The 25,437-nt window shown below is 36.4% G+C and overlaps 1 protein-coding gene across 1 annotated transcript; it reads left to right on the top strand.

Annotated features, from left to right (window-relative positions):
• The first annotated feature begins 159 nt into the window (after window positions 1-159).
• On the top strand, window positions 160-23,921 carry atp8b1 (ATPase phospholipid transporting 8B1). Its single transcript, XM_077497186.1, has 30 exons — window positions 160-499; window positions 7,279-7,461; window positions 7,560-7,657; window positions 7,871-7,984; window positions 9,660-9,758; window positions 9,995-10,056; window positions 10,314-10,386; window positions 11,042-11,112; window positions 11,536-11,618; window positions 11,865-12,023; window positions 12,171-12,259; window positions 12,461-12,651; window positions 13,558-13,642; window positions 13,800-13,923; window positions 14,009-14,052; window positions 14,168-14,324; window positions 14,441-14,629; window positions 14,725-14,837; window positions 14,969-15,133; window positions 17,249-17,360; window positions 17,857-17,932; window positions 18,109-18,241; window positions 18,576-18,704; window positions 18,787-18,943; window positions 19,958-20,181; window positions 20,263-20,346; window positions 21,481-21,726; window positions 21,914-22,052; window positions 22,227-22,357; window positions 22,468-23,921. Exons 2-30 carry the CDS (start codon window positions 7,299-7,301, stop codon window positions 22,687-22,689), a joined length of 3,732 nt encoding a protein of 1,243 aa, XP_077353312.1. The 5' UTR covers window positions 160-499; window positions 7,279-7,298; the 3' UTR covers window positions 22,690-23,921.
• The last annotated feature ends 1,516 nt before the right edge of the window (window positions 23,922-25,437 follow it).

The raw sequence follows: 25,437 nt of genomic DNA, 5'->3' as shown, positions 1-25,437 counted from the left end.
AGCTCCCCCAAAAAAATTAGTCAGAAAAATAGATTTTTTTTTCAAGTTTTATTATTATTATTATTATTATTATTATTATTATTATTATTATTATTATTATTATTATTATTATTATTGCGTATCGAGTGACGTCCTCACTGCTCAGGGCACCTTACTTACCCACCTGGACAGCGTTCACTTCGGAGACGGCCATTCGTGCAGTACCTGAACGCCACGTCGATTTGTTTTTTCTTTTTTTCCCCCCACACAGGCCAAGTGTTTATGTGTGCGACGTGCATGTGGTGTGGAACGTGTCGAACCGGTCGCGTGGGTTATAGTGAGGGCCGGGCAGGTAAGGTTGTGTGGGGAAGAGGAAGGGCGGGGTGCAGTGGAGCGTCTGTACAAGCAGGAAGAACAAGAAGAAGGAAACATGGTGCGGTGACATAGTGGCCGGACACACGAGGAGACCTGGATTCTTCCATTCTTTAATTTCTTACCACTCATCAACTAAGAACGAGTTGTAAGTACAGTTTAGTATAATCTTAAACATTTTTATCTGGTCAGTTTCAGTTTGGTTTTGAAGAGTTGCTTGGTTCAAACACTTGTAAGGGAGTGTCAGTGCCTCACCTGGACGACTGCTCTTGTTCCATTCACATTTTTGTCTTTACCAAAAGCACAATATGCTCTTTAAAAAAAAAAAATACTATATATTTTGAAGTATGTTCACTGTATATGAAATACGGTTTAGCCCTAACAGAACTGTAACTGTGTGTGGTTGTAACTGAGCCAAAATTAAACAAAAGTTCCAAATCCATTATCAAATGTCAAGCCACAAATGTACTTCCCAGCATTGTTCCAAACAATACTAATATTTTTTTTCACGCTAATAATGGACTGACCTTGCAGTAAAGGCAAACTTTAGCCAAATGCTAATATTTGCCAAATCAAAGATTACAATGCACAATTTTGTAATTAAACTATGTGTTTATTATTGTTGTAGTTTGCAGTGGTGGATCATACAAGATGGTTTCTGATGCATTTGGTTACCATTTAGGCACAGTCTCAATATGATGTAAAAGTCACACACCACTACAGAATGTAACTTCAATAAATAAAAAAAAAACATTGATCAGAGAAACGCCACTATTATCGGAAAAGGCAGAATTTTACTTTTATTGAATCTACCCTATTGTTGCCATATAACTGCAAGCCAAGGCTAAATCAATGTCACTTTAAAAGTGATATTTTGACCTTTTGTAGTATTTTACGTGTAGTCAGGCATTTGACATCTGAGAATAATCCACAAATCCTTTCATCCAAATATTTGTTTCTAATTAAGTTTGAATTATGATTAGTGATGAGTTTCCACTTCAAGCAGAACTCAGTTTCTAAAATAGGGTCTGAGGTCCATTTTTCACTATCATTTCTTCACTATCCAGCAACAATGTACAACAAGTGTTCATAGTTAACTGTCAGGACTAAACTCTAAGTTCCTCGTGAATTCTGATTCATTATCTTACTAAAATACAATATTTCGTTAACCAGACTGTGGATAACTTGAAGAAGGCCTTTTCGTGTTTCACCATGACTGCGGCCCGGTGCTCCGAGGGCGCTTTTGAATTAGTTTAACGTTGAACCGTTTGGAAAGGACCCTGACGTCAAGCCCATCCAACACCGTTTGGATGAATAAAAACAGAACCTGGTGAACTCGGTCATCTCTCAGGTTCAATGCCGGTGACATCACAAATGTTCCTCTGAATGACTCGACAAAAAATTCTCATAGGTAGTCTCTAACATCGTATTGTGTTAGTAAAAAATCGTAATTGTCTTTGTTAATCACAACAAGATGATGTAATCAGCAGTAAGAATCTCTTTAAACAACACACCAAAAATGGTTTCGAGTACATGATTTCTTGTTTTGATAGCTCTAATCTTCCCTTGTTGAACTACTTTAATGCTGAAAGGTCCAGGAGAGTGTTGTACCAGTACGGCCTGGGTCTAGTAGCCTGGCCCACTGTTTACTCTAAACAAGCAATGAGCAAAAGTTCTGATTAGGGAAATATTGTCTGTGTCTTTGAGGATAGAGCTGACACTGATGGCAGGTACAAGATCATTCCGTTTATGACTTTAAAAAAAGTCAAAATAATAAGTCATCAATGTTTTTTTTTTTTTTTTTTAAATTAGTTTCAAATTCAGTTCAACTTAATTGAAATAAAACATACCCACACTCATCTACCTAATCACCTATGCCGATGGAGACAAGCTAAATTAATGATCAACTTTTTACAGTTCAACTTCCACTCAAAATTTGGGAATAAACCAGTTAATCATTTGTCATTTACATGGAATAAAATGTTGATCAGTCATGTCTTGAAGTAATTAAGGCAATGTGGATTTCACAGTGAGGCTGCAATGTCATCCTAAGTCGTTTACTATTATTTTATGCCATCTAAAACATCAACAAGGAATTGATTTGATTGTTTGTCAATGGCTATTTCTCATCAGTAAGTATTGCTGTTGTTGATGTTCAGACTAAATAGAGTATTTTTCCACTTGTCCTGTTTTAGCCATAATGCTAATACAGTTACAACGTACTGTCTGTAACTGACAATTTGACGACTTGATTGATGAGGTTTGTAGAAATAGACTTTTCCTCACTGATATGAATATGTATAGTATTTTATTGGCGCCATGCACAGGAGATTAGCCAGCATGAGGTCTCTATGGACTGGCATTAAGTGGATTTCATTAGTTTGATTCCTGCTGTGAGAACTGCTGGAGAATCTCAATTGTGACTCGACTCAAAGTCAATAGCTTTCATTTGACGCTACTGCTGCATTGACTGTAATGGTCACCTGCTCTGGCATATGACACAATGATGCAACTGTTTTTTTATTTTTTTATTTTTTTATTTTTTTTATTTTTTTATATATATATATATATATAAGTACAATTGGAAATAACGCATTGAACAGGGCTTGGTCTGTAGCTCATACAGTGAAAGATTCCATCATAAACAGTGGGAGAAAAAGCAAAAACTTTTCTTTATTCGCTAAAGTAATTGGGCTAATTTGGAAATTTTACAGTTTTTTTTTTTATTGGTAAGAATTTCTTTATCCAGTTTTCACTTTCATAGATAAAATATTAAGTTGAGTTACTTTTTAAAAAGGAAGTCAAACCCCCCAAAATTTATTTACAATACGTTCTATGTAGCCCCACTAGTCTAAATAAGGTATTTTGGTTAATATTGCGTTAGTGGAATATGAGTTAAGTAGCAATATCCAACAGTTTTGATCATCATCATTATCAGAAGGCAGAATGAAAATGACATCACAAATGCTCAGGTCTCTGGTAACAACCAATCACAGCTCAACTTCAGAAAACAGGTGAGCTGTGATTGGTCGTTGCCTGAGCAGCAACTGTGACGTCACTTTCACTCAACAGCAAGTGGCAAAATGGCTGCCTCCTGAGATGGATTAAAAATGGCTGGATTTTGCTTCATAACTTGTATTCCACAAATGTAATATTAATTAAAATGTAATGTTTAGAGCAGTGAGGTCACATATAACATATTATTGTCAAAAAATACGCAAAGGAAGAATATTCTAAATATTAAAATGCTGTCCACCTTTTCTGTTTGAACTTTTCATTCATTGACAATTGTTGACTTTGTTACCTGGCACTTGTTCTTTCATATAAAAACTGCGGATTAAGTTGTAGACATGCCTGTGAATACACGAGAGTTGGTTTGAAAGAGAAGTGAAGGTGCCCAATTGCATCACATAAATACATACAAATACATACATCACATCTTTTAATTTATTTCGAATTGATTGATCATCTGGCCTGTATCAAATGATAAACAAACACATCACTTTTGACCATCCATGATTATTCTTAAAATTGAATACAGTGCATGCCAGCTGGCAAGCGATCCCTTCTGCTTTTATTTACTGAGTGTCATCTTTGTTGTGTCAACGCTTGTGCGCCGTTCCCTTTTTCTGCTCCTGGCTTTACCTGTCTGAACGAGAGCAGTGCCATCCCCCCCACTCTCCGGTTTCACTGTCGTCACTACAGTATGCTCTCCTCTGTCCCACTCAGCAGAGCACATACCCCGCCCTCCCTCATTGTTGCCATAGTTACCTCAGCCGCCAAACCTGTTTTCTGAGTCGGATGATGCCACTGATGAAATTGTTTTGTTTGATAAATGTTCCTTTTAAAATGATTCTGTATCAGCGCAATGCAACTAAACTTGTTCAGTTTCAGAATAATGAAAATGAAAAAATCACTTTAAATCAGGGGTGTCCAAACTGGCCCGCCTTTTTTTTTTTTTTTTTTTTTTGTGGCCCGCAACATATGCTAAAAATGGCATTTGACTCAGTTCAAATAAAATAAAGACAAAAAACGTTTGGAGATGGTTTTAAATTGAAAAGAAGGTTTGGGAGGGTGTCGAAAAACACAGGTGCTATTAAAGTTTATTTTAGTTAACTAAAACTAACGAAAAAAACAAATTCAAAACAACAATTTCATTAACAAAATAAAATAAAAATGAAGATGCTTTTTTTAAAAAAAAGGAAACTAACTGAAACTACATCTTATGTTTACAAAATTAACTAAATTAAAACTAACTATAATTATAGCAAAAATGTCCTTCATTTTAGTCTTTGGTAATTTAATGCATGAGCCTTTGGGGATGATTTTAAATTTGATTTTTAGTAGATTTATTTTGATATAAACCGAAATTATGTTGCGCCCATGGTGTTGTTTTTTTTAAAATATTGCACACAAGTAATACACATAAAAAAACTAAACCTAATACTGAAACTAACTAAAATAAAACTAATTATTTATTAAAGAACTAAAACTTATAAAAAACTAACAGACCCGCCTTGAAAACTAATTAAAAGTAACTAAATTTAAAAAAAAACTAAATAAAAACTAAAATGAAAATTTCCAAAACTATAATAACCCTACTGCCATATTACAAATAAATTGGTTTATATACTGTAGCATTTTTCTAAATATGCAAAAGCACAAATAAAGTATTTGTACAATTTTTAGGACGAAACACAATTTCTCTTCATGACATTATGTCGTCCTTGCGTCCTTCTGATTTTCTGAATGTGGCCCTCAAATGAAAAAGTTTGGACACCCCTGCTTTAAATCATGTCCTAAACAACACCAGCATGTTCCTTCACATTTCATAGTTTTACAGTGGCAAGGTATTTTTGCGTTCTCGCAACAGGAAGGGCATAATAGTCTGATCATGCAGTCCATCAATTGTGTGAATTAACTGGACCATCACATCCAAGTTGTTATAGACTGTAGATAAAAACAAGCTATGTAACTTTAATACCACTCTGTTTTAGTTTCTCTCTCTCTCTCTCTCTCTCTTTTTTTTTTTTTTTAAGTCATAACATTCAATGACGAGTCAGTGTCGATGTATGCGTTGCAGGGCAGTTTTATTTCTATAGCACATTTCATACACAAGGCAACTCAATGTGCCTTACACAAGTAATGACCCAACAAACAGTTAACGACATTCAGAAGCAAAGCACACAAAAGTAACTTAACAATAAATTATTAAAAAAAGAACATACATTGACGACATTAAATCAACTGAAGATTTTAAAACGTTGAAGAGTAATGTTCTAAAATATTCAAAAGAAAAAAACACTATTTAAAAATGTTTCGAAGACCCTAATCAAAGGTGTAGGAAAAAGCAAGATTTTATAACCTGGATTTAAAAGCATTTACACTCGAGGCTGACTTCACCTCCATTGGCAGCTAACTTCATTTGTGTACAGCATAACATGCTCTCGTGAGTGATAGGGATGTAACGATATCCGAATGTCATGATACGATATTATCACGATATGAAGCTCGATATTTAAAAAAGATCCCAATATAGTGTGTGTAAAAAACAAACAAAAAAAACCACAATATTGTGCTTTTGTACATAACAGCAATGCATATAAACCACCTACAATCTCTAATAGCGATATTGAAGCACTTATTTGCTAATGCAAGCATACATTTTTATTGATTCACAAGCAAATTAGATTCCCCTTCATCTGACAGTTAGCATATATTTTAAACATAGAAGGCCAAAACATCCCTAATGAAAATTAAATTGCACTAATAAACTAGCCACTAGAGGGTGCTAGAACTGCACAAATGGAAATCACTTTTTTTAACAGATGTGTTCCTTTTAAATATTGTGAACATGACGACGACAATATTGTGGCAGTTTTAATATCACGATATCACGATATTGCCCTTATCGTTACATCCCTAGTGAGTAAGACAATACGTTATTTGAACTGCTGTCATTGGGGGACATTGATAAATACAGTTGTGTGTCATCTGCATAACTATAATAGTCAACATTGGCGTTCTGAAGCATTTGACCCAAATGCAGACTTGAACAACAGGGGTCCTGGGATTGACCCTTGAGGGACCCCATATGTCATGGCCATTCGATTGGATTCAAAATTTCCAATGGTCACAAAGTAACTCCTTTCCTCCTAGTAGGACCTGAACCATTTTAGGACTATGTTTCATTCCATTTACACCACCCGAGTTTCCAGCCTGTTCAACAGAATATTATGATCAAATGCAGCACTAAGGTCCAATAAGACGAGCACAGACACCTGTTTTTAATCTTACATATTTAATAGAGCCATTTCTGTACCTGTGACTGGAATTCATAAAAAAAACAAAAAACAAACCGGTTTGAGATGTTTATAATTTGCTGACAAGGAGACATCCAGTGTTCTCTTATTTTTTAAATGGCCTTGATGGCGGCTATACTTTTTACTTGATGACATCATTCTAGGAAAGTATGTAAGGTTGTTTAGTCCACTTGAGTGGTATGTTGTTCAACTGGATGATGACGGGCTTGAGTTAAAAATAACTACATTTTTAATTAAGCAACATCTCAGTTGTCACACTGAATAGCCTACAACAAAGCATGCAGATATTTTGCCCTGAAAAGAAAATAGGCCACCCTCGTTCTCAGTTCCATAGTCCAATTATGATACCCAAGTGTCAATTGCAGTTTGTTATGGTGTTGAGCAGGGCTTATCACTAACACTCTGTCGAGTCTTGCACATCTGTAGGCATGTAAGGGGCAACTTACATTCAGGCTATCAGTGAGCGATGTTACTCTGCTGTTCCTGTTTTCTATCCTAACCTCGTTGATGGAACAACAGAGGCCTGACCTGTTGCAGTTTAGTGCTTGCCGTTGAGCACATCGGCATAAGAATTTTAAAATCGGAGTTCTTTCTTCCTTCTCAGAGATACCCCGTGGTGTCAAAATGACTACGCGCCATGTGGGCACACATGGGTCTGAGGGCCCCAACGATGAAGTCATGCCATACAGTGATGACGAGACAGACGATGAGCTGGATGCGAGCACGGAAGAGGAAGAAGAGCCGACGCCAGGAGCCCCGCAGCCCCCCGCGGAAGTTAGACCCAGTGGTGAGGCACTATAAAGATTTTTCTTTCTTTCTTTCTTTCTTTCTTTTTTTCTTTCTTTCTTTCTTCAAAATTTTCTAATTTTACTGTCTTCTCTTCAGAGATTGGCTGGAAGGTTAAAGCCAATGATCGAGCTTATCACCACCTGCCGGAATTTGACAAAAAAGTATACCTTTGCATCAAAAAGAGCAGATACTCTGTAAGTGTGCAAACCATTACTCTTACCTGGCCAATGCATTAGGAAACAAAGATTTGGGTGCATTATTTGCCCAATGTTCCTCATGATAATGAATTTACGGTACTCAAACTTTTACTGTAACCAGGTTGTAAAAATGATTGTCGTCACTGTTGAATCATTTGTAATATTTCCTCTTCCTGGCTTGGTACTCATCAGCATTTGTCATTGTTACAGGGGAATGCCATCAAGACATACAAATACAACGTCTTCACATTCCTTCCCCTCAACCTGTACGAGCAGTTTAAGAGAGTCGCCAACATCTACTTCTTGGCTCTGCTCATCCTACAGGTACATATCACAAGCAGTCTCGCACTGTCAGAATTACTAATTTATATAAAAAATAATAATAATAATTTGAATGTGAGAAGTTGTTTTAGAATTTATTATTTATTTATTTATATTTCAGTGTTAGGGTTTATGTTCCTCATGTCCATCTTGAGTGTGTCGGCGCTGGTTAGAAAATTACAATATTAATAATTTGTTTCAAAATTTCAATAAAATGTTTCAAAACTTGCATGTTACATTCGTTCCCCACACGCAAAGTGAAATATGTCAAGCTTTTATTTGTTTCAATTTAGTTGATTATGGTAGAAATTCACAAACCTAAAAAAAAATCCAGTGTTTCACAATATTTCATGTAAACAAAAATGGATCTCGAACACAAATGTTGGCCCTCTGAAAAATGTAGTCAAGTGATATGCACTCAGTGCTTTGCTGTGCCACCTTTTACATTCATGACAGTATCAAGGCGACGATCGACCTTTGGCACAGTTCAGGTATTACTGTATATGGCCTCCACATCATCCTTTATTTTCCCTCATCTTCCTCTTAACAATACAATATCAATTTTCAATGGGGTTCAAGTCAGGCAAGTTTGCTGGCCAATCAAATACTTTTATTACATGGCTATTAAAGGACGTATTGGCAGTTTTGACTTTGTGGGCAGGTGCCAAATACTGCTGGAAAATAAAATCATTGTCTCTTAAAAAAAAAAAACTCACAGGCAGCGGGAAGCATGAAGTGCTCGAAAATTTCCTGGTAGACAGCTGTCTTGACTATGGCCTTCATAAAAGGCAATCACCCCTTTACAACCCGAATATTGGCAATATTTGGGTTTTGAAAGGCCATGTAATCATGTGCAATATAGCTTGAATTTGTTCTTATTTGTGTTTTTAAAAACCCAAATAAATGCCTTTTATTGACTGTAGAATCTTAAAAGCAGAAAAGACGTCCATGAATCGGGTTTTCCTATTGAGCACAATGACCATCTATACGGGAGTAACGATAAAGCGTGTAAAAAACGGTATTCCGTTTTTTTTGTTTTTTTTTTGTTTTGTTTTTTGTTTTTTGTCAGAAATCGGAATTTTGACTGCAACCCAAATATTGATTGCATGTAGACATAGTCAATGGAGCCACACAAGCAAATGAAATGGTTCCCCACACTATTACTGACTGTGGAAACTTCACACTGGACTTTAAGCAGCTTGACTTTTGAGCTCTAGCAGACTCAAGACCTTGATTTCCAAGTATAATGCAAAATTGATTTTGATCTGAAACGAGGACTTGGGACCACCCAGTGAGAAACTAATGCAACATGGAAGTTTCTTCTTTTTTTTTTTTGTGGGAATGCTTGTTGTGATTTTTATTCTCCACACTTTTGTGCTGCCTAACAACTCCCACATTTCCAATTTACACTGTTCAAATTTCAACTAGCTTCAAAAATTCACGCCTCCCAGTGTATATATCGTCTGATTCCACATTACTTATAGTATTTTCACAATTCAACATTTAATTTCAACTTTTTTTCCCCATTCATTTTCATTTGCACTCAGTCGAGTTAAACAAATTATTGAAATCCAATGGACTAAATTTGACCCCAACTGTAAACTATCCACTGCTACTATTAATGCATTCAATGTGTGATATACAGTCCAAAGGACCAATACATGTTTTGTCTTCTTAGTGTATTCCAGCTATTACGACTCTGCCTTGGTACACCACTCTGATTCCTCTGGTTGTGGTTCTGGGAGTAACTGCCATCAAAGACCTGGTGGACGATCTTGTAAGTAAAGCAACTTGCATCACATAAAATGTAACATTTACGTATCAGTGATTAGATGGCAAGAAATAATTGCATTGCTATTTGGTATTCGTTATTTTCAGATGATGTATAAGAGGAACAGACTTAAAAATATTCTATTGAGGGAGCTAAATGCTAATTAGTTTTGAGATTTATATTTTCTAAAGCTTAGAAAATGTTCTTCTTTATTTTCCCTCATTCTTGCTTTTACCTTTCAGGCTCGACACAGGATGGACAAGGAGATTAATAATAGGAAAACTGAGGTCATGCTTGATGGCAGGTCAGAACTTGCTAACTTGTCATTAACTTTTTTTATTTTTTTTATTTTTATTAAATATTTAATTGAAATGTACCACAAAAAAAGCATGCCTACATCTATTCAGTTCTGTTCACTTATAAAGAATACCAATTTCATTTTTCTCAAAACATGTTTTTTTTTTTTTTTTTTTTTTCATTATGTTATGTTTTACCCATTTGAGATTAAAAGAATCTACTGACAAACTGCAACAACATTCTGTTTTTGTATTCATTGCTCAGATTTCAAGATTCAAAGTGGAGACACATCGAGGTCGGAGATGTAGTTCGTCTGAAGAAAGATGACTTTATTCCGGTACGTGTGAGTTGCTCAGAAACATGAATGTGAGTGTGAATGATTGATTGTCAATGTTTGCCCTGCAATTAATTGGCAACCAGTCCAGGGTAATACCCAAATTCGGCTGGGATAGGCAACGACAACAAGCGCTTTAGAAAATGGATATGGATGGATGTCATTACATTATTCATACTGTAATAGTCTGTTTTACAGTTTCAAATGGATTCAAATAATAATGCATTATTATTACAGGAAATAATCAGTGTGTTGTTTCATTTCACTGTGTTCCCACATGCTCAACAATTAGTTTAGAGGTTCTAGAAGCAAGAAGCTGCAATACAGAATTTGTCATTGCTACTGGTATTGTTTCTTACCGTAATTTTGTGCGTGTTTGTAAACCAAAATTGATTCAGAATGCTCAAGTTATATTACAAATGACAAATTACAAAAAAAAGAAAAAAAAAAGAAAAAAAAAAGTCAATTTTGTACAAGCCTGTTGTGACTAGCTAATTTGTAATATGTATTTGGAATACTGGTTAAGTGTATTCTATTTATCCCTTCTTTTAAATTTAAGAATTTTGATTGGCCCTGACTACAAACTGCGTTGCACATGCATGATTTTTGACACCAGTGTGTCTGATTGTATTGTTTTTTGTTTGTTTTTGTTTTCTAGGCGGACATGTTGCTATTGTCTAGCTCAAACCCAAACAGCCTGTGCTATGTGGAAACAGCAGAACTTGATGGGTGAGACACCAGTTTTAAAATATTATTTTATCTTTTGTTAAAAAAAAAAAAAAAAACAACTCCTGGAAAATATTTATGCAAAAATACATAGACTACTGTAGTGAATAAGGCACTTGTTGAATTTAAAATGCCAGCACAGCCATTGAACTACATTTGATTTATGAAGCAATGGTTTTGTTTTTCCTTTTTATTTCTTTTTCTCCAAGTGCTCTGTCAACACGTTACTTTGTCAAGTAAGACAACTGCAAACAGCCTTCCGTTTGACTTTGACCCATGTGGCTCATTTTGATAAGAGGGGAACACCTTTAATTCAAACATTTGTAGTCAAACTACAAATGGCCTGATGCCGTATGGGATGATCATCACTGAGTTCTGGTTTCCAATCAAGTTAATAAATTCTTGTTGTCGGTTGTTCCTCTTCAGAGAAACCAACCTAAAATTTAAAATGGGACTTCGAGTAACTGATGAAAGACTGCAGGAGGAACGTCAAATGGCTCAGTTTGATGGTAACGCTTACACATTTTTGCAATTACATGGTTTACTTCAAGTTCATCAACTTATATTTACTGTAAATCATTTGAATGAATACATTTTATTTAAGTGTGCATTTTAAGTATGTTTATGAGCTGTACAATAATTTTTATTTGATTAAGTTTCATTTTTATTTTATTAAAGTTTCTGTTTTTTAAATAATGTAGAAATGCACTACTATTTATTTTGACCCCATGTTTTTTTTTTTTTTTTTTTAATAGCACTGATTGAGTGCGAGGAGCCCAACAACCGTCTGGATAAGTTCACAGGGGTGATGCACTGGAAACAAGAACGCTATCCGCTCGACCTGGACAACATGCTTCTCCGAGGTTGCAAGATCAGAAATACTGAAACATGTCACGGACTTGTCATCTTTGCAGGTTTGAATGTGTCTCCAGTCTCCATGTGAAAAATCCTCAATTTGACAAAAGCATTTATGTAGTTGTATTATAGTACATACACAGCATCAGAATTGTGTCCACTATTTTCTTATTTTTTAATTTTTTAGCTTTGTTTTATCTCTATAGGCGCTGATACAAAAATCATGAGAAATGGTGGAAAATCGAGGTTCAAGAGGACCAAAATTGATGAGCTGATGAACTATATGGTCTATACTGTGAGTTCAAGTTGAACACAATCATGACTATTTTTGCTGTTAAAGGTATGGGCATATTGATTAAGTGATGAAATGAGCATGTGGTATTTATTGTTGATTAATAGTCTTAAAGCCATTGAGACATAACTTTGTTAAAACTGTGTTGTCCTACTTTGCACATGCAGCTTCATAAAAATGTGTTTTTGTCTGACGACTCCATAGATATTTGTCCTCCTGATCCTGGTGGCTGCAGGACTCGCCATTGGTCACAGCTTCTGGTATGAGGAAGTCGGGTCCAACGCCTGGTATCTTTATGATGGTAGAGATGATAGTACCTCCTACAGAGGATTCCTTGGCTTCTGGGGTTACCTCATTGTTCTGAACACCATGGTACCCATTTCACTCTACGTCAGGTTAGTAAAAAGAATTAATACCCACAATACCTTATTGGATCTATTAATGATAATGATGATGATAATAATAATGACGGTAATGATAACAAAATAATAATAATAATGATGATGATGATGATAATAATGATAAAAAAATAAAAATAAAAAAACATAATAATGATAATGTTTAGGGATGTTCGATACCACTTTTTTTCAGACCGATACCAATACTCAGACCCTCAGTACTCACCGATACCGATACCAACTGCCGATACCAGTAGTACATTTTGACAAATAAAGAAAATCACTAAAAAATATTTTTAAACAAATATATTTCCTTTAATTTTGACAAAAAAACAGCACAGTCACTTTTCCAAAAATGCTCTTTTAGTTTAAGATTAACATTAACATAAGTATTTCCAAACTGGTGAAGTTTTGGTGAAAAACTGCTGCAAGCTAGCGCCAGTTACAGGCAAGGAGGACTCACTTAATGTCTTCCCCCTCTGCCATCGGTCGCTTGTACTCGAGTACTTGAAAAAAGGCCGGTATCGGCCCGATACCGATACCTGGTATCGGTACTCGCCCATCCCTAATAATTATAATGATGATAATAATAACAATAATAATAATAAACAACCAAAAATTAAATAAATAAATGTAATTATAAAAAAATAATAAAAACAATCCTAATACTAAAAATAATGAAAAATAATTAAAAAAAAATACTTCAAAGGCATATTTAATTGTTCTTCTTTTATATGGCATCTCTATAATATGGCTTCCGACCCTCTGCGGATGGGTTTGGATTGGGACGTGTCTCTCATAGGGTTCACTTTATTTCAGAGTGACAAGCTCTGCAGTAAATCATTGTTTTAAAAGTTAAACACACCAACGCATAAAAGTGCTCTCTTATTGCTCTCTGTTCAGTGTGGAGGTAATCCGTCTTGGCCAGAGTAAGTTCATCAACTGGGACCTGCAGATGTACTATGCAGAGAAAGACACACCAGCAAAGGTACATTGCCAACAACTGAATGTTTTTTCAACATTATTTTCATGCCTGAAAGTTTTTGACTGAAATTATGCAAATTCATTAAAGGTTTGCTCTTAGGATAAATTTCCTTCTCCTGAACTTCAATAGTGACAATCCCTTCTGATCCAATTCTTGACAGGCTCGAACCACCACTCTGAATGAGCAGCTAGGGCAAATTGAATATATCTTCTCAGATAAGACAGGAACACTAACACAAAACGTCATGCAGTTCAAAAAGTGCACCATCGCTGGACGCAGCTATGGTAACTGTAATAAATTTAAATAAACATTACATGCACTTTTGTCATAAAAGGATGGTATATTGAAGTGTTGCTTTATTCGCAACAGGTGACCCGACCACTGCTGAGGGAGTGCCTCTGGACCGTGGAAAGGTAACATAATAGTGAAAACACCTTTTTTTGTTTTTTTTTGTTTTATTCATTAGATTGCCAGTGTTTAAATTAGAAATAAATCAAACTAAAGTTGTCACATCTGCTCTCCTAAAAGCCAGTGGACTGGAGCTGGAATCGGTTTGCTGACAACAAGTTCCAATTCATGGACAATTCCCTCGTTGCCTGTTTGCGATCCAAGAAGGATAAAGAGGCGATCGACTTCTTCAGACTCCTCTCCCTTTGTCACACTGTCATGGTGGAAAACAAGGATGGTAATTTACGTTTGTAAATAATGACTCATAATTATTTAAGGCATAATAAAGTATAATTATCAAGCAAGTATTCTATATCAAATTATCCACATTCTGATTTTTTTTTTCCTTTTTAGGCGAATTGGTGTACCAAGCGGCGTCTCCAGATGAGGGCGCACTAGTGACGGCAGCTCGGAACTTTGGCTTTGTCTTTCTTTCCCGAACTCAGGACACAATCAGCATCAGGGAGATGGATCAGGAGAAAACCTACGAGATGTTGGCGCTGCTCGACTTCAACTCTGACCGCAAACGCATGTCCATCATCTGTATGAGCGATTGCGCAAACACATCATTTTGATCAATAATGTTCTCGTACAAAGCAGAGCAAAGTCTGATTAAATGAATCTTTTGCCCGTTTCAGTGAAGTTTCCCGATGGTCGTATTCGTCTGTACTGCAAAGGCGCTGACACAGTCATCTACCAGCGACTTTCCCCCAATTCTAAACACAAAGAGACGACTCAAACTGCTCTGGATGTGAGCTCATTTTGCTTAACTCTGATTTCAAAGAATAAAATGTGTTTTCTGTCCAATATTGAGTCTATGAAATATAGAGTACTTTTTTTTTTTTTTTTTTTTTTTTCATTGCTGTGATATTTCCCCCACAGAAATTTGCCAACGAGACCTTGCGAACTCTGTGCTTGTGCTACAAGGACATCAGCAGTAGCGAGTATGAAACCTGGTCCAGGAAACACCAGGATGCTCAGGTGACCATGGTCAACAGAGAGGCTGCCCTCGATCAAGTGTATGAGATGATTGAGAAAAACCTTATGGTGAGTGGGAAATGCTGAATCTTTTGTTTGAAAGTGAACCCTTTGTCAAAATCAGGGGTGTCAAACTCATTTTTGTCGTGGAGCACATTGTGGTTACGCCTTCCGTTAAGGGGATGTTACGGCGGTGAAACTAAATAAATGGTTTTGAAATTAGACGTCAAGGCTAATACATTCTTAACTCATTCACTGCCAGTCATTATAGAAATTTTTTACATTTCCAATACTCACGTGATATTACATTCAATAATTATATATAAACCAAATCTACCAAATAACAGAATAGACTCCCTACTTTTTGTCCCGTCCCGTTCTTTTATAATTGACAGCAGAAAAATGTAGGTTTTCCAAAATACAGCCATTTCTCCCATGGACTCTGAAACTGTGTTTATTTCCTATAAAATGGGGCAATGATGTCATCTACCGGTGGTTGGGCATCAGTAAAGTTGTTTCCAAGTTTGATATTTACAGTGGAGCATGCTCAGATTCGCCCCCATTTAGCACCGCTCTAAAAAATACAATTGACAAGTATACTTGTCAAAGGCAGTGAATGAATAACCCCAATATGTCAAATGTATCATATTAAATGCAAGACATTTTGAGCCCTCTATTTCATGAGTATAATATTTTTCCCCCCATTAAAACTCATTCACTGCCTTTGACAAGTATACTTGTCAATTGTATTTTTTAGAGCGGTGCTAAATGGGGGCGAATCTGAGCATGCTCCACTGTAAATATCAAACTTGGAAACAACTTTACTGATGCCCAACCACCGGTAGATGACATCATTGCCCCATTTTATAGGAAATAAACACAGTTTCAGAGTCCATGGGAGAAATGGCTGTATTTTGGCAAACCTACATTTTTCTGCTGTCAATTATAAAAGAACGGGACGGGACAAAAAGTAGGGAGTCTATTCTGTTATTTGGTAGATTCGGTTTATATATAATTATTGAATGTAATGTCACGTGAGTATTGGAAATGTAAAAATTTTCTATAATGACTGGCAGTGAATGAGTTAAAAACCCTGATGTATATAATCTGACACATGCATTGCACGGATAATCCATTAGAGGGCAGTATCACCCAGTTGATGGCTTTTCCAACGACCTTGCAAGATTGCCCCAATTGAGAAAGGAGACAGCTATATTTATTAATAATGGGAAATTGCTGAGTATAGCTATCGGTATTATTGAGATATTTAACATGTACTAAAAGAAATTACAATTTATTATCTAATAAAAGAATTACATTTTTCCTTGCAGGAAAATAAGCAAACTCAAAATATTTTTAGTTAATTAATTGTAATTACCTCTCAATAATGTTCAGTTATTGGATGGCGGTGCACATTTTAGTTAGCGGCTGACTGGTCAAATTCAGATAAAAGCATAAAGTTCCATATGAAAATTATTGCATGTCTTTGCAATATGCATACTGCATGGACCAATATCGGAATATCGATATTTTTTCGATATATTGTGCAGCTCCATTGGGAAATGTTCTTTCTAATTTTTGGAAATACTAATATATGTTTGCGCTGTCTTTCTATTATTGTATTTTTGATAGTTATAAATGTACAAATTTAAACCATTGTGACCGGATGTATCAAATATGATACAAATAATGTCATATGTGAAAGTTGATTTTCAAAATAAATAAATAAATAAATAATTGTTTGTTCAAGAGGAACAATAAATACACTATTTACAAATAATCACAATTTTCTCTGATATTTCATGGTTCGGGCTTTATAGGGTTTAATTATTGTTCAAGGTACTCTAAAAATTCAAACAAAAAAACTAGCAAAATCTAATTTTTTTTAAAAATTTATTTATTACACAATTTGGAATTTTGGTGCAGATTTTAGTAAGGATCATTGGCAAAATGAGTGCCGGTCCTTGAGTTTGACACCTCTGGTCTAAATGCATTTATTGTCACTTTATTTGTAATGCTGTATTTGAAAATGTCTCTTTGAGAAACTTCACAGATTTTCATTGCTGGTTGTTCCAATATTTTTTTTCTCATTTATCAAGAAACAATATCCTCAATTAATCCTTTTCTTGAGAACTATAAAATACCAACTTGCTCAAATGTATCAACTACCTTTTTTTTGTTCAGCTGATTGGAGCAACAGCCATCGAAGACAAACTGCAAGAAGGAGTACCAGAAACCATCGCCAAACTGGCAAAGGCTGACATCAAGATTTGGGTTTTGACTGGAGATAAGAAAGGTACTTACACTAAGGAGAACAAGCACCAGTAGCTTAAACCCCTTTCACACTGCATTTAGCAGGGCGCATTGCGTCGTCATCAAACTCATTCATCAGCATGACGTCAAACAAGTGCCACTAATTAGAGAGGAGCTTGTGGAGTCATTTAGTGTTATTTTGACAGATTTATTTCACAAGTAACAGCATGATTAAACTTACAAAGTTCCTGCTGAGTCAGTTTCTCCTCTGCTCCTTCTTAAAATGAGCAAATTCAGGGCAGATGCGGCCTAACCAGCAGAAAAATCTCAATTTTTACTTCCTGGTAGACAGCTATGTCTCTCTTCCAAATATGGAGTGTGAAAAGGGCTATGGAAGAGAAGCACATTCATTCTTTTTGAGCATTTAGCATGGAAACCAAATGAACACGAAATTGTTGATAAGTCGGCTACGATACTGCTAAAATAAATACAATTTGATTGCATAGCAATTCTCTGTTTTCTTTATTTGCTCCTTCCAGAAACTGCAGAGAACATCGGATTTTCATGCTCCCTTTTGACAGATGACATGCACCGTCACTATGGAGAGGATGTCAAGTGAGTTGATGTCACTGAATTCATTTATATGCATTTGTCTACAAACACCATCAAATACAGCCAAAATCTTAAAACTACAGTTATTTAATATTAATGTGTGTCTGTGTGAAGGCGTCCTTGATTTGTAGTTGGCAATTGTCTCAAACTCACTTTACTCTGAATTGGTTTGTCATCAGTGAGAAGCTGAGCCTTCGTCAGGCTCAGAGGAGACGTGAGCCTCCGACTGACAGCCGAGGCAGAAAGAAACCTTCCGAGCCATTTTTCCCAGAACCAGGAAAAAATGCACTCATTATCACCGGAGGATGGCTGGTATGTTTATTTAGTTTTTTTTCCTAAAGATGTATTGTGAGGTTTTTTTCTTATTGTTTTAATGTTTTGATTGGTTGTTTCTACTTTACAATACTGCTTGTAGAGCTTTTAAGAAGCTAATGATGTACAAAATAATAACCCTTTAACATTATTATTCATGTTTTAATAATTTAATAATTAATTAATTTGTTATTGTTATTATCAAATCAGAATGATGAGTTTGAGTTGGTGTCTCAAAAAGTGATTTTGTAATAGAAAAACTATAATAGTTTACCAACCAAACTACTACCAATTTTTACCAATAAATTCGCATCACGTTTCTTCATTTTCTCAGAACGAGATTCTTTATGAAAAGAAGAAGAAACGCCGCCGTTTGCGACTTCGTCGTCTGGGAAAGCGACCGCCTCCCAGCAACCCTCAGGATGGACAGCCAATGAACGAATGGGAGAAGGAGATGAGACAGGTTTAAAAAAATAAAATAAACAGAATAAAGTCACAGTTGAATTTCAATGGACTATTTTGAACAAATCTATTTTTCTTCACAGATTGACTTTGTGGACATGGCCTGTGAGTGTGAATCGGTGATCTGCTGCCGCGTCACGCCAAAGCAGAAAGCTAATGTGGTCAGTTTGGTGAAGAAGTATAAGAAGGCGGTGACGTTGTCCATAGGAGATGGGGCCAATGATGTCAACATGATCAAGAGTATGTATGCAAATATTTACTAGTTGATCCTCACTATTCACAGGTGATAGGGACCGAGCCTGACTGTGAATTGCAAATTTTTGAGTAATTGATGGTCCCCTAAAAGTGATTTACAATAGTATATTTTAATAGTTCAACTCAAAAATATACAGCAAACTGTGTTTCAAAAGTAGTTTACTAAAATAACAAACAGTGCAGGAGCAAAATTTTGGTTAAGATGATTTTAAAAATGCTTTGACAGACCAGCCTAGTTTTTTTTTTTTTTTTTTTTTCAATTTTATTTATTTATTTATTTATTTATTTTTATTGTGGATTTAAAATCATTTACACATGGGGCTGGCTTCACTTCTGTTGGCCATGCAGCATAACCATTAAATGCTGCTTCACCATGTTTACTTTGAACTCTGGGCTTCACTAATTATTGCCAGTCTGTAGACCTCAGAGCCCAAATGGGTTTATTATACATTAGCATTTCATTAATGTATCCAAGACCCTTAACCATTTAGTGATTACGAGAGATTTCCCCCCAAAAATGGCAAAAAGGGAAATTTGTGAGTGAAGAACAATTAATTTGTGGGGATATGCTGCACAGGAAAATTGGCAGTGTTAATTCAACACCTACTGATTTAAATTTAACACCTCAAAAGTGTCTATTGGTCTACACTAAATATAGTTAAAACATCCATCCATCCATTTTCTGAACCGCTTGCTCCTGGGCTGGCGTTAAAACAACTCTGATGGTAGTTGAAATTTAATACTAGTCAACACTGGTCAGTGTTATTACACTAGTGAGTGGCAATTAATCTTCGTCGATAGGTGCGAAGTTAATCTAACGAGGTTCTCAACGCTGTACAATAAAACCAATTATCTCTGAAAATGTTGCAAAATTACACTTCAGGAGTTAAAATCAACTCCCAAAAATATACCTCTAAAAGTTTAACACTGCAATTTTGCTGTGTACACATTTTAATTGCACATCTTCCCGCCATCTTTCCCCATTTCCGGTTCCTCCAGCCGCCGATATTGGTGTTGGCATCAGCGGCCAAGAGGGGATGCAGGCGGTGATGTCGAGTGACTTTGCTTTTGCTCAGTTCCGTTACTTGCAACGACTCCTGCTAGTGCACGGACGCTGGTCATACATTCGCATGTGCAAGTTCCTTCGGTTTTTCTTCTTCAAGAACTTTGCCTTCACGTTGGTCCATTTCTGGTACTCGTTCTTCAGCGGATACTCGTCACAGGTCAGCACCTTGTTTGCCGAGAGTGAACATTTGAAGGAATGCGATCCCAGGCCCTTAATAAACTTTTATCGGTGTCTTTAGGTGGCCTATGAGGACTGGTTCATCACGCTCTACAATCTTTTTTACAGCAGCTTACCTGTTCTTCTAGTTGGACTCCTCGATCAGGTAAAAACAACACTCTCATAGTGATTGTAAAAAAAAAACTATACGCTAAAATTCAGCTCAGAACCCGGATGTACTGAGTTCTGAAGGTTCAACTGTATAGTTGTATAAATCTGAAATGAAATATTTACCCACTGAAGCCACCAAAGCAGTACAATTTACAGTCCATTTTGGAACAATAAACCAATTTCTACTGTGGGGTGTGTCAGCCTTGTAAATACAATGACCTCAGCATAAACTTCATGTAACGCACCAATGAATTGAAGGCGGGCTACTGTACAGTACGTGTCCTTCACACCCATTCCTGTTGAGAACATCTTTTGTCAAGAAATCCATAAACTGCATTGTGTCTAATCTTTAGGTCAGAGGTTTTAGTTCTGTTGGGAACAAGTTTGTCTGAACTTGTTTTTAGAACTTGTTTCTCCTTACCGCTTCCCTGACGCACCCATATTTACTGTATGGTTTGATCACTATGACGCGAAGCGTTGCTAGAAATATGCTCAGGTTAAATTAAGACAAGTCAATGTGTGAAGTTGTTTCTAAAATAGATGTCAAAATAGATCAGGGTCAGAGTAGCATCTGGGCATTTTACCTATTGAAGACCTCTGCCTTTAGATGTTTTACCATTGAGATATTGCTTTTGTATTCACAACTTTGGTGAATGGAAAGTCAGTAAATACTCCTTAAAATAAATAAATAATGCAATGAAATTTGACTAAATCACTTTGCTAGGGTTAAAATAGCAGCAAACAACTCTTTGTCCACTAATGTTTCTTGGCTCAGGCAAATATTAAACATTCAAAACCATTATACTCCATCACCAAACAAAAACGTCATCACAACTTCTTCTTTGGCCCTGTTTGTGAGCACGGCTATATTCTGTTCTAGGAATAGCAACAGGTGGCTAATACACAGTATAATTGTATTTTCTGCCATCTAGTGGTAACGCATATAATTGTTCTGTCTTTTGAACGTTTTCAGCTCACCAGCCACTGAATAGTGGCTTCACAAGTCACTAGTCACGTAGCTTTTTCACTATCCACAATTTTATTTTTAGATATATATCCAGTTGGTCTTGTGTGGCTCAAAGAAAATCAACCTGCAGCGCTTAACGTGATTCTTTTGCATTTTCTGCAGGACGTGAACGATAGACTGAGCCTGAAGTTTCCCAAGTTGTATCTGCCCGGTCAGCAGGGGGCGTTGTTCAACTACAAGAACTTCTTCATCAGCTTGTTCCACGGCATCTTCGTCTCCCTCATCATCTTCTTCATCCCTTACGGAGCATTCCTGCACACCATGGGGCAAGATGGAGAAGCCCCCTCAGATTATCAGTCTTTCGCCGTTGTCACTGCCTCATCACTCATTTTTACTGTCAATCTCCAGGTTAGTCACTCACAGGTTGTCAAGTTTGACTCTGATGTTATCGTTTATACATATTGACCAATATATTCTCATTATATACTGTATAAGCATGATGTAATGTAATTTCGTATGTTATTGTTTAGATATGACATTTGGTAAGCGTGTGTAACTGAAATATAAAACATGATCATTCTTGCTGCCTCTTTAGATCTCCCTGGATACCTCCTACTGGACGTTTGTCAACTGTTTTGCCGTTTTAGGAAGCATAGCCATCTACTTTGGCATTATGTTTGACTTGCACAGTGCTGGAATTCACGTCATCTTTCCCCGATATTTTACCTTCACAGGTCAGTGGCTCATTTACAACTTCCATGTCCATGTCGGTCTTCAGTTTAGTATACAAAATGTATTTGTATGCCACTATCTAAAACAATACAGTACATAAGAGCTCAAATATAAAGGAACTCGAACCCTGTTGTCTTTTGTCACTAAGAATGTTGCGGATATTTCATTTCTTATAGGGGCAGCATCAAACGCTCTCCGCCAGCCTTACTTGTGGTTAACAATCATCCTCACAGTGGGCATCAGCCTGCTGCCTGTCATCTGCATCCAGTTCCTCCATAAAATCATCTTTCCTTCCATAGGAGACAAGGTAAGGTCAAACTTCAAGTCTCAGGCCTCATATGTGAAACCCTGACTCATTGATTTGCCCAATCAGTCACCTATGAGTTGTGTGAATCCATTTTTTTTTCTGCCCTCAAGATCCAGAGAAACAAAAAGAGGTACGAGTTAGAAATGCAACAGGAGGCGAGGAGAAGGGCACCGGCCTTCCAACGCGGTGGCCGTTCCCGCCGCTCTGGCTACGCCTTCTCCCACTCCCGGGGCTACGCCGACCTCATCGCTTCTGGGCGGAGCATTCGGAGGCGCCCCACGCCACGGGTTGGCCCCCTGCGGGAGGTTCCGGAAAGAGCTGAGAACATTTGATGGCTGGAAGCCGGAGCAAACTGACTGCTGTGGTGGAATCACCATTTGATCAGCGACGACACTTTTGACGTGGTCACGATTGGGAAATGACATCTTCAAAGTTGAGGGATATTTTCGAATAAGTGCTTTTGAAAGGGACACAAGACCTGAGGCACTTGATCATCCTCTATGCACAGACTCTATTATGCAAAACCAAAGAGAAACGACTGCCATTTTGGGTCATGCACTGACAGTATGACTCACAATAATGTCATTTATTTAACTCAGGATTTTTAAGACAAAAGTTTATTTTTTAAAAGGTTAGTTTGAGCCGCTTTTCTCTCTTGTAATCACCGCTTCACCTTCCAACAGGGATGGCTCCTTATCTATCGAGCACTTGAAATTAGTATATAATTTTTTTTAATCTCCATTAAATATGAATAAATTGATTCATTTAGGAGGGATGTTACGATGTCAGGGTATGTAAAGTGTATGCCATTTAATTTGTGAAGTGATCATTTCTCCTCTACTGAATCTAGTGGCTGAGACAGCTTTCAACAATATATCTATATATATTTTTTGTAAATTCACATTTGTTTCAATCAAACTCTTTAGTTTTTAAGAATTGTTTTCTTTAAAAACTGTCCTTTTTTTCATCCCCATGATGGCAAGAATCATCTTTCCATCTTTGTTTTCAAGATTTTACAACTTTATTTGCATCTCTGTGCTTGTACTTTACATATGCAAATGTTTGTTTACATTAAAATGTCATTTTGTTAACCCTAAAATTTATTTATCTGATACACACTTCCAAGCCAAAACTAAGACATTGTTCTCTTACTGTATGTAGATGTTTTTATGACTAAATGAATAGAGGCAGTTGACCCAGAAATGTGGTAGTTGGGTTCAATTGATATTTTATCATAGTGTTAATAAAAACCAAGCGTATGTATCAATCTGGAAACATGTTTTGTTTTTTTGTTTTTTCTTCTCAGCTCTTTTAGGGTGCAAATTGTGTTTATTTGTATTTCACTTAATCTTGTCAAAGTCACAGGAAGGTGAAATATTGTTCATGTGATTTTAGTGATGGGTGGAGCACACGCTGGTTTGATCAACCACAGGATTGACAAACACATGGTTTAAAATAATTTTTCACAATCTCACTAACAGGTGAATGAGGTGATATTGTAGAGTTTTGAGTGTTTTATAACTAAGGATCCTTTGTTTCAACAATAAAATTAGTGATGTCCGTCCGTCTTGCTGCATGGTGTAAGGTTAGTGCTTGTATTTTAATTTGGCAGTACCAAACAAAACCTCTGGGTGTCACTGCAAGACAATGCTACCCAACTCACAATATTTCACTTCTTTCGTGTGTATGCGTGCGTTCTCACACCCGTGTTTCTCAATGGGACCCTGTCTGTAACATTTACCGCTTAGTTATGAAACCACAACACGTAAAATATATATATATATTATATATATATATTTTTTTTTTATTATATTTTTTTTCTGACCTTCTAAATGGGTTCCACGTTGTCTGGGATTCATGTGAAGGAATCTAAAAATCAATGCACATGATTAAATCGCATCTGTAGGCTACTGACAAACATTGAAATCAAGTCTGCTTCAGTTCTTATGCCAGCCTATATCAGTTTATTTATTTAAATTGATTTACGCAGTACGTGCTTAAAAAGTAACATCTCACAAGTCATGGGTGAGCTCAATAACTGAATATTTAAGCCATTGATTGTTTATTGTTCTCAGAATAAAATGTACATTAACAACCAACAACGTCCTAAATGTTATGTTTTTTGGGATTATGAATAAGAATACAGGGATAAATCTTCAGTGAATAGAAAATGTCCTCATGGAGGCTACATAAATGAAATGGTCTGAGTTGAGCAGCTACTTCCATTGGTGCTTAAAACTGATATGTAGAATTAAAAAAATAAATAAATCACGTGTTGTAGTCTCTTAAAAAAAAAAAATCATTAATCTCGTGAAATGGTTTCTGCTTTGTCATCGTGTGTATATTTTTCTAGTGAGGCCTACATATGAATTCATACTCATGCTGTAAAAAAATATAATACTGTACAGTAGAAAATAGGATGGCATAAAAAGCATGTCCTCTAAGACCAAACAATGTTTTCCATCAAATTGTCCCCCTGCATGGTTATCCACCTGATACATTTTGCCTTTTTCATCAAAATCCTCACTATTCTTATGCGTGATTCTCTGATGAACTAACAAATTTAGATATTTTGTAACATCTTGCCTTGTCCATTCCCCAGCTCCGCCAAATAATTTGTGGAATCCTTCTCATTTCATGGGAAGTAAAACCTTCATTTCCCCTCATTTTTGTCTCTTAAAGAAAAACACATTACACTCAATCTGGCTTTTAAAATGTTTCAAATGTATTTCATCATCTAACAGTATTACTGCTGTAACACGGTTTACAGCATGTTAAATTATTTTTATGTATGTTTTTGGCTACTATCTCGCAGCCTCTCTGTCAAATCTGCATCAGTACCACATCAGAGGCCTCTAGGCCTACGTAGATAATGCTCTCCATATTTACAGTTCCGGGAGGATTAAGGGGTTTTGACGAGATCCCATTTGTGTGAACCTATTAGTGCCTAGTGCCCCAGGCTCGCTCTGATTCGCTTGCGAGATTAGGTAAAGGTATTATAGTAAGAGGATCGGCTCGCCGCGAGGTGAGGGTCTCATCCATACAGTACAGGCAGAAAGAGAGGAACACACACAAAGACG

Source organism: Festucalex cinctus, chromosome 15 (genome assembly GCF_051991245.1).
Source record: "Festucalex cinctus isolate MCC-2025b chromosome 15, RoL_Fcin_1.0, whole genome shotgun sequence".
Taxonomy (NCBI): domain Eukaryota; kingdom Metazoa; phylum Chordata; class Actinopteri; order Syngnathiformes; family Syngnathidae; genus Festucalex; species Festucalex cinctus.
Note: the sequence above shows the minus strand (reverse complement) of the source record. Positions and strands in the feature narration are given on the sequence as shown.

What these genes read in the sequence shown, in the direction of transcription:
- atp8b1 (XM_077497186.1), top strand. Translation starts at nt 7,299, where the DNA reads ATGACTACGCGCCATGTGGGCACACATGGGTCTGAGGGCCCCAACGAT. An exon ending in AGAAAGATGACTTTATTCCG is followed by an intron (nt 10,387 to 11,041) that starts GTACGTGTGAGT and finishes TTTGTTTTCTAG; the next exon opens with GCGGACATGTTGCTATTGTC. An exon ending in CCCATTTCACTCTACGTCAG is followed by an intron (nt 12,652 to 13,557) that starts GTTAGTAAAAAG and finishes CTCTCTGTTCAG; the next exon opens with TGTGGAGGTAATCCGTCTTG.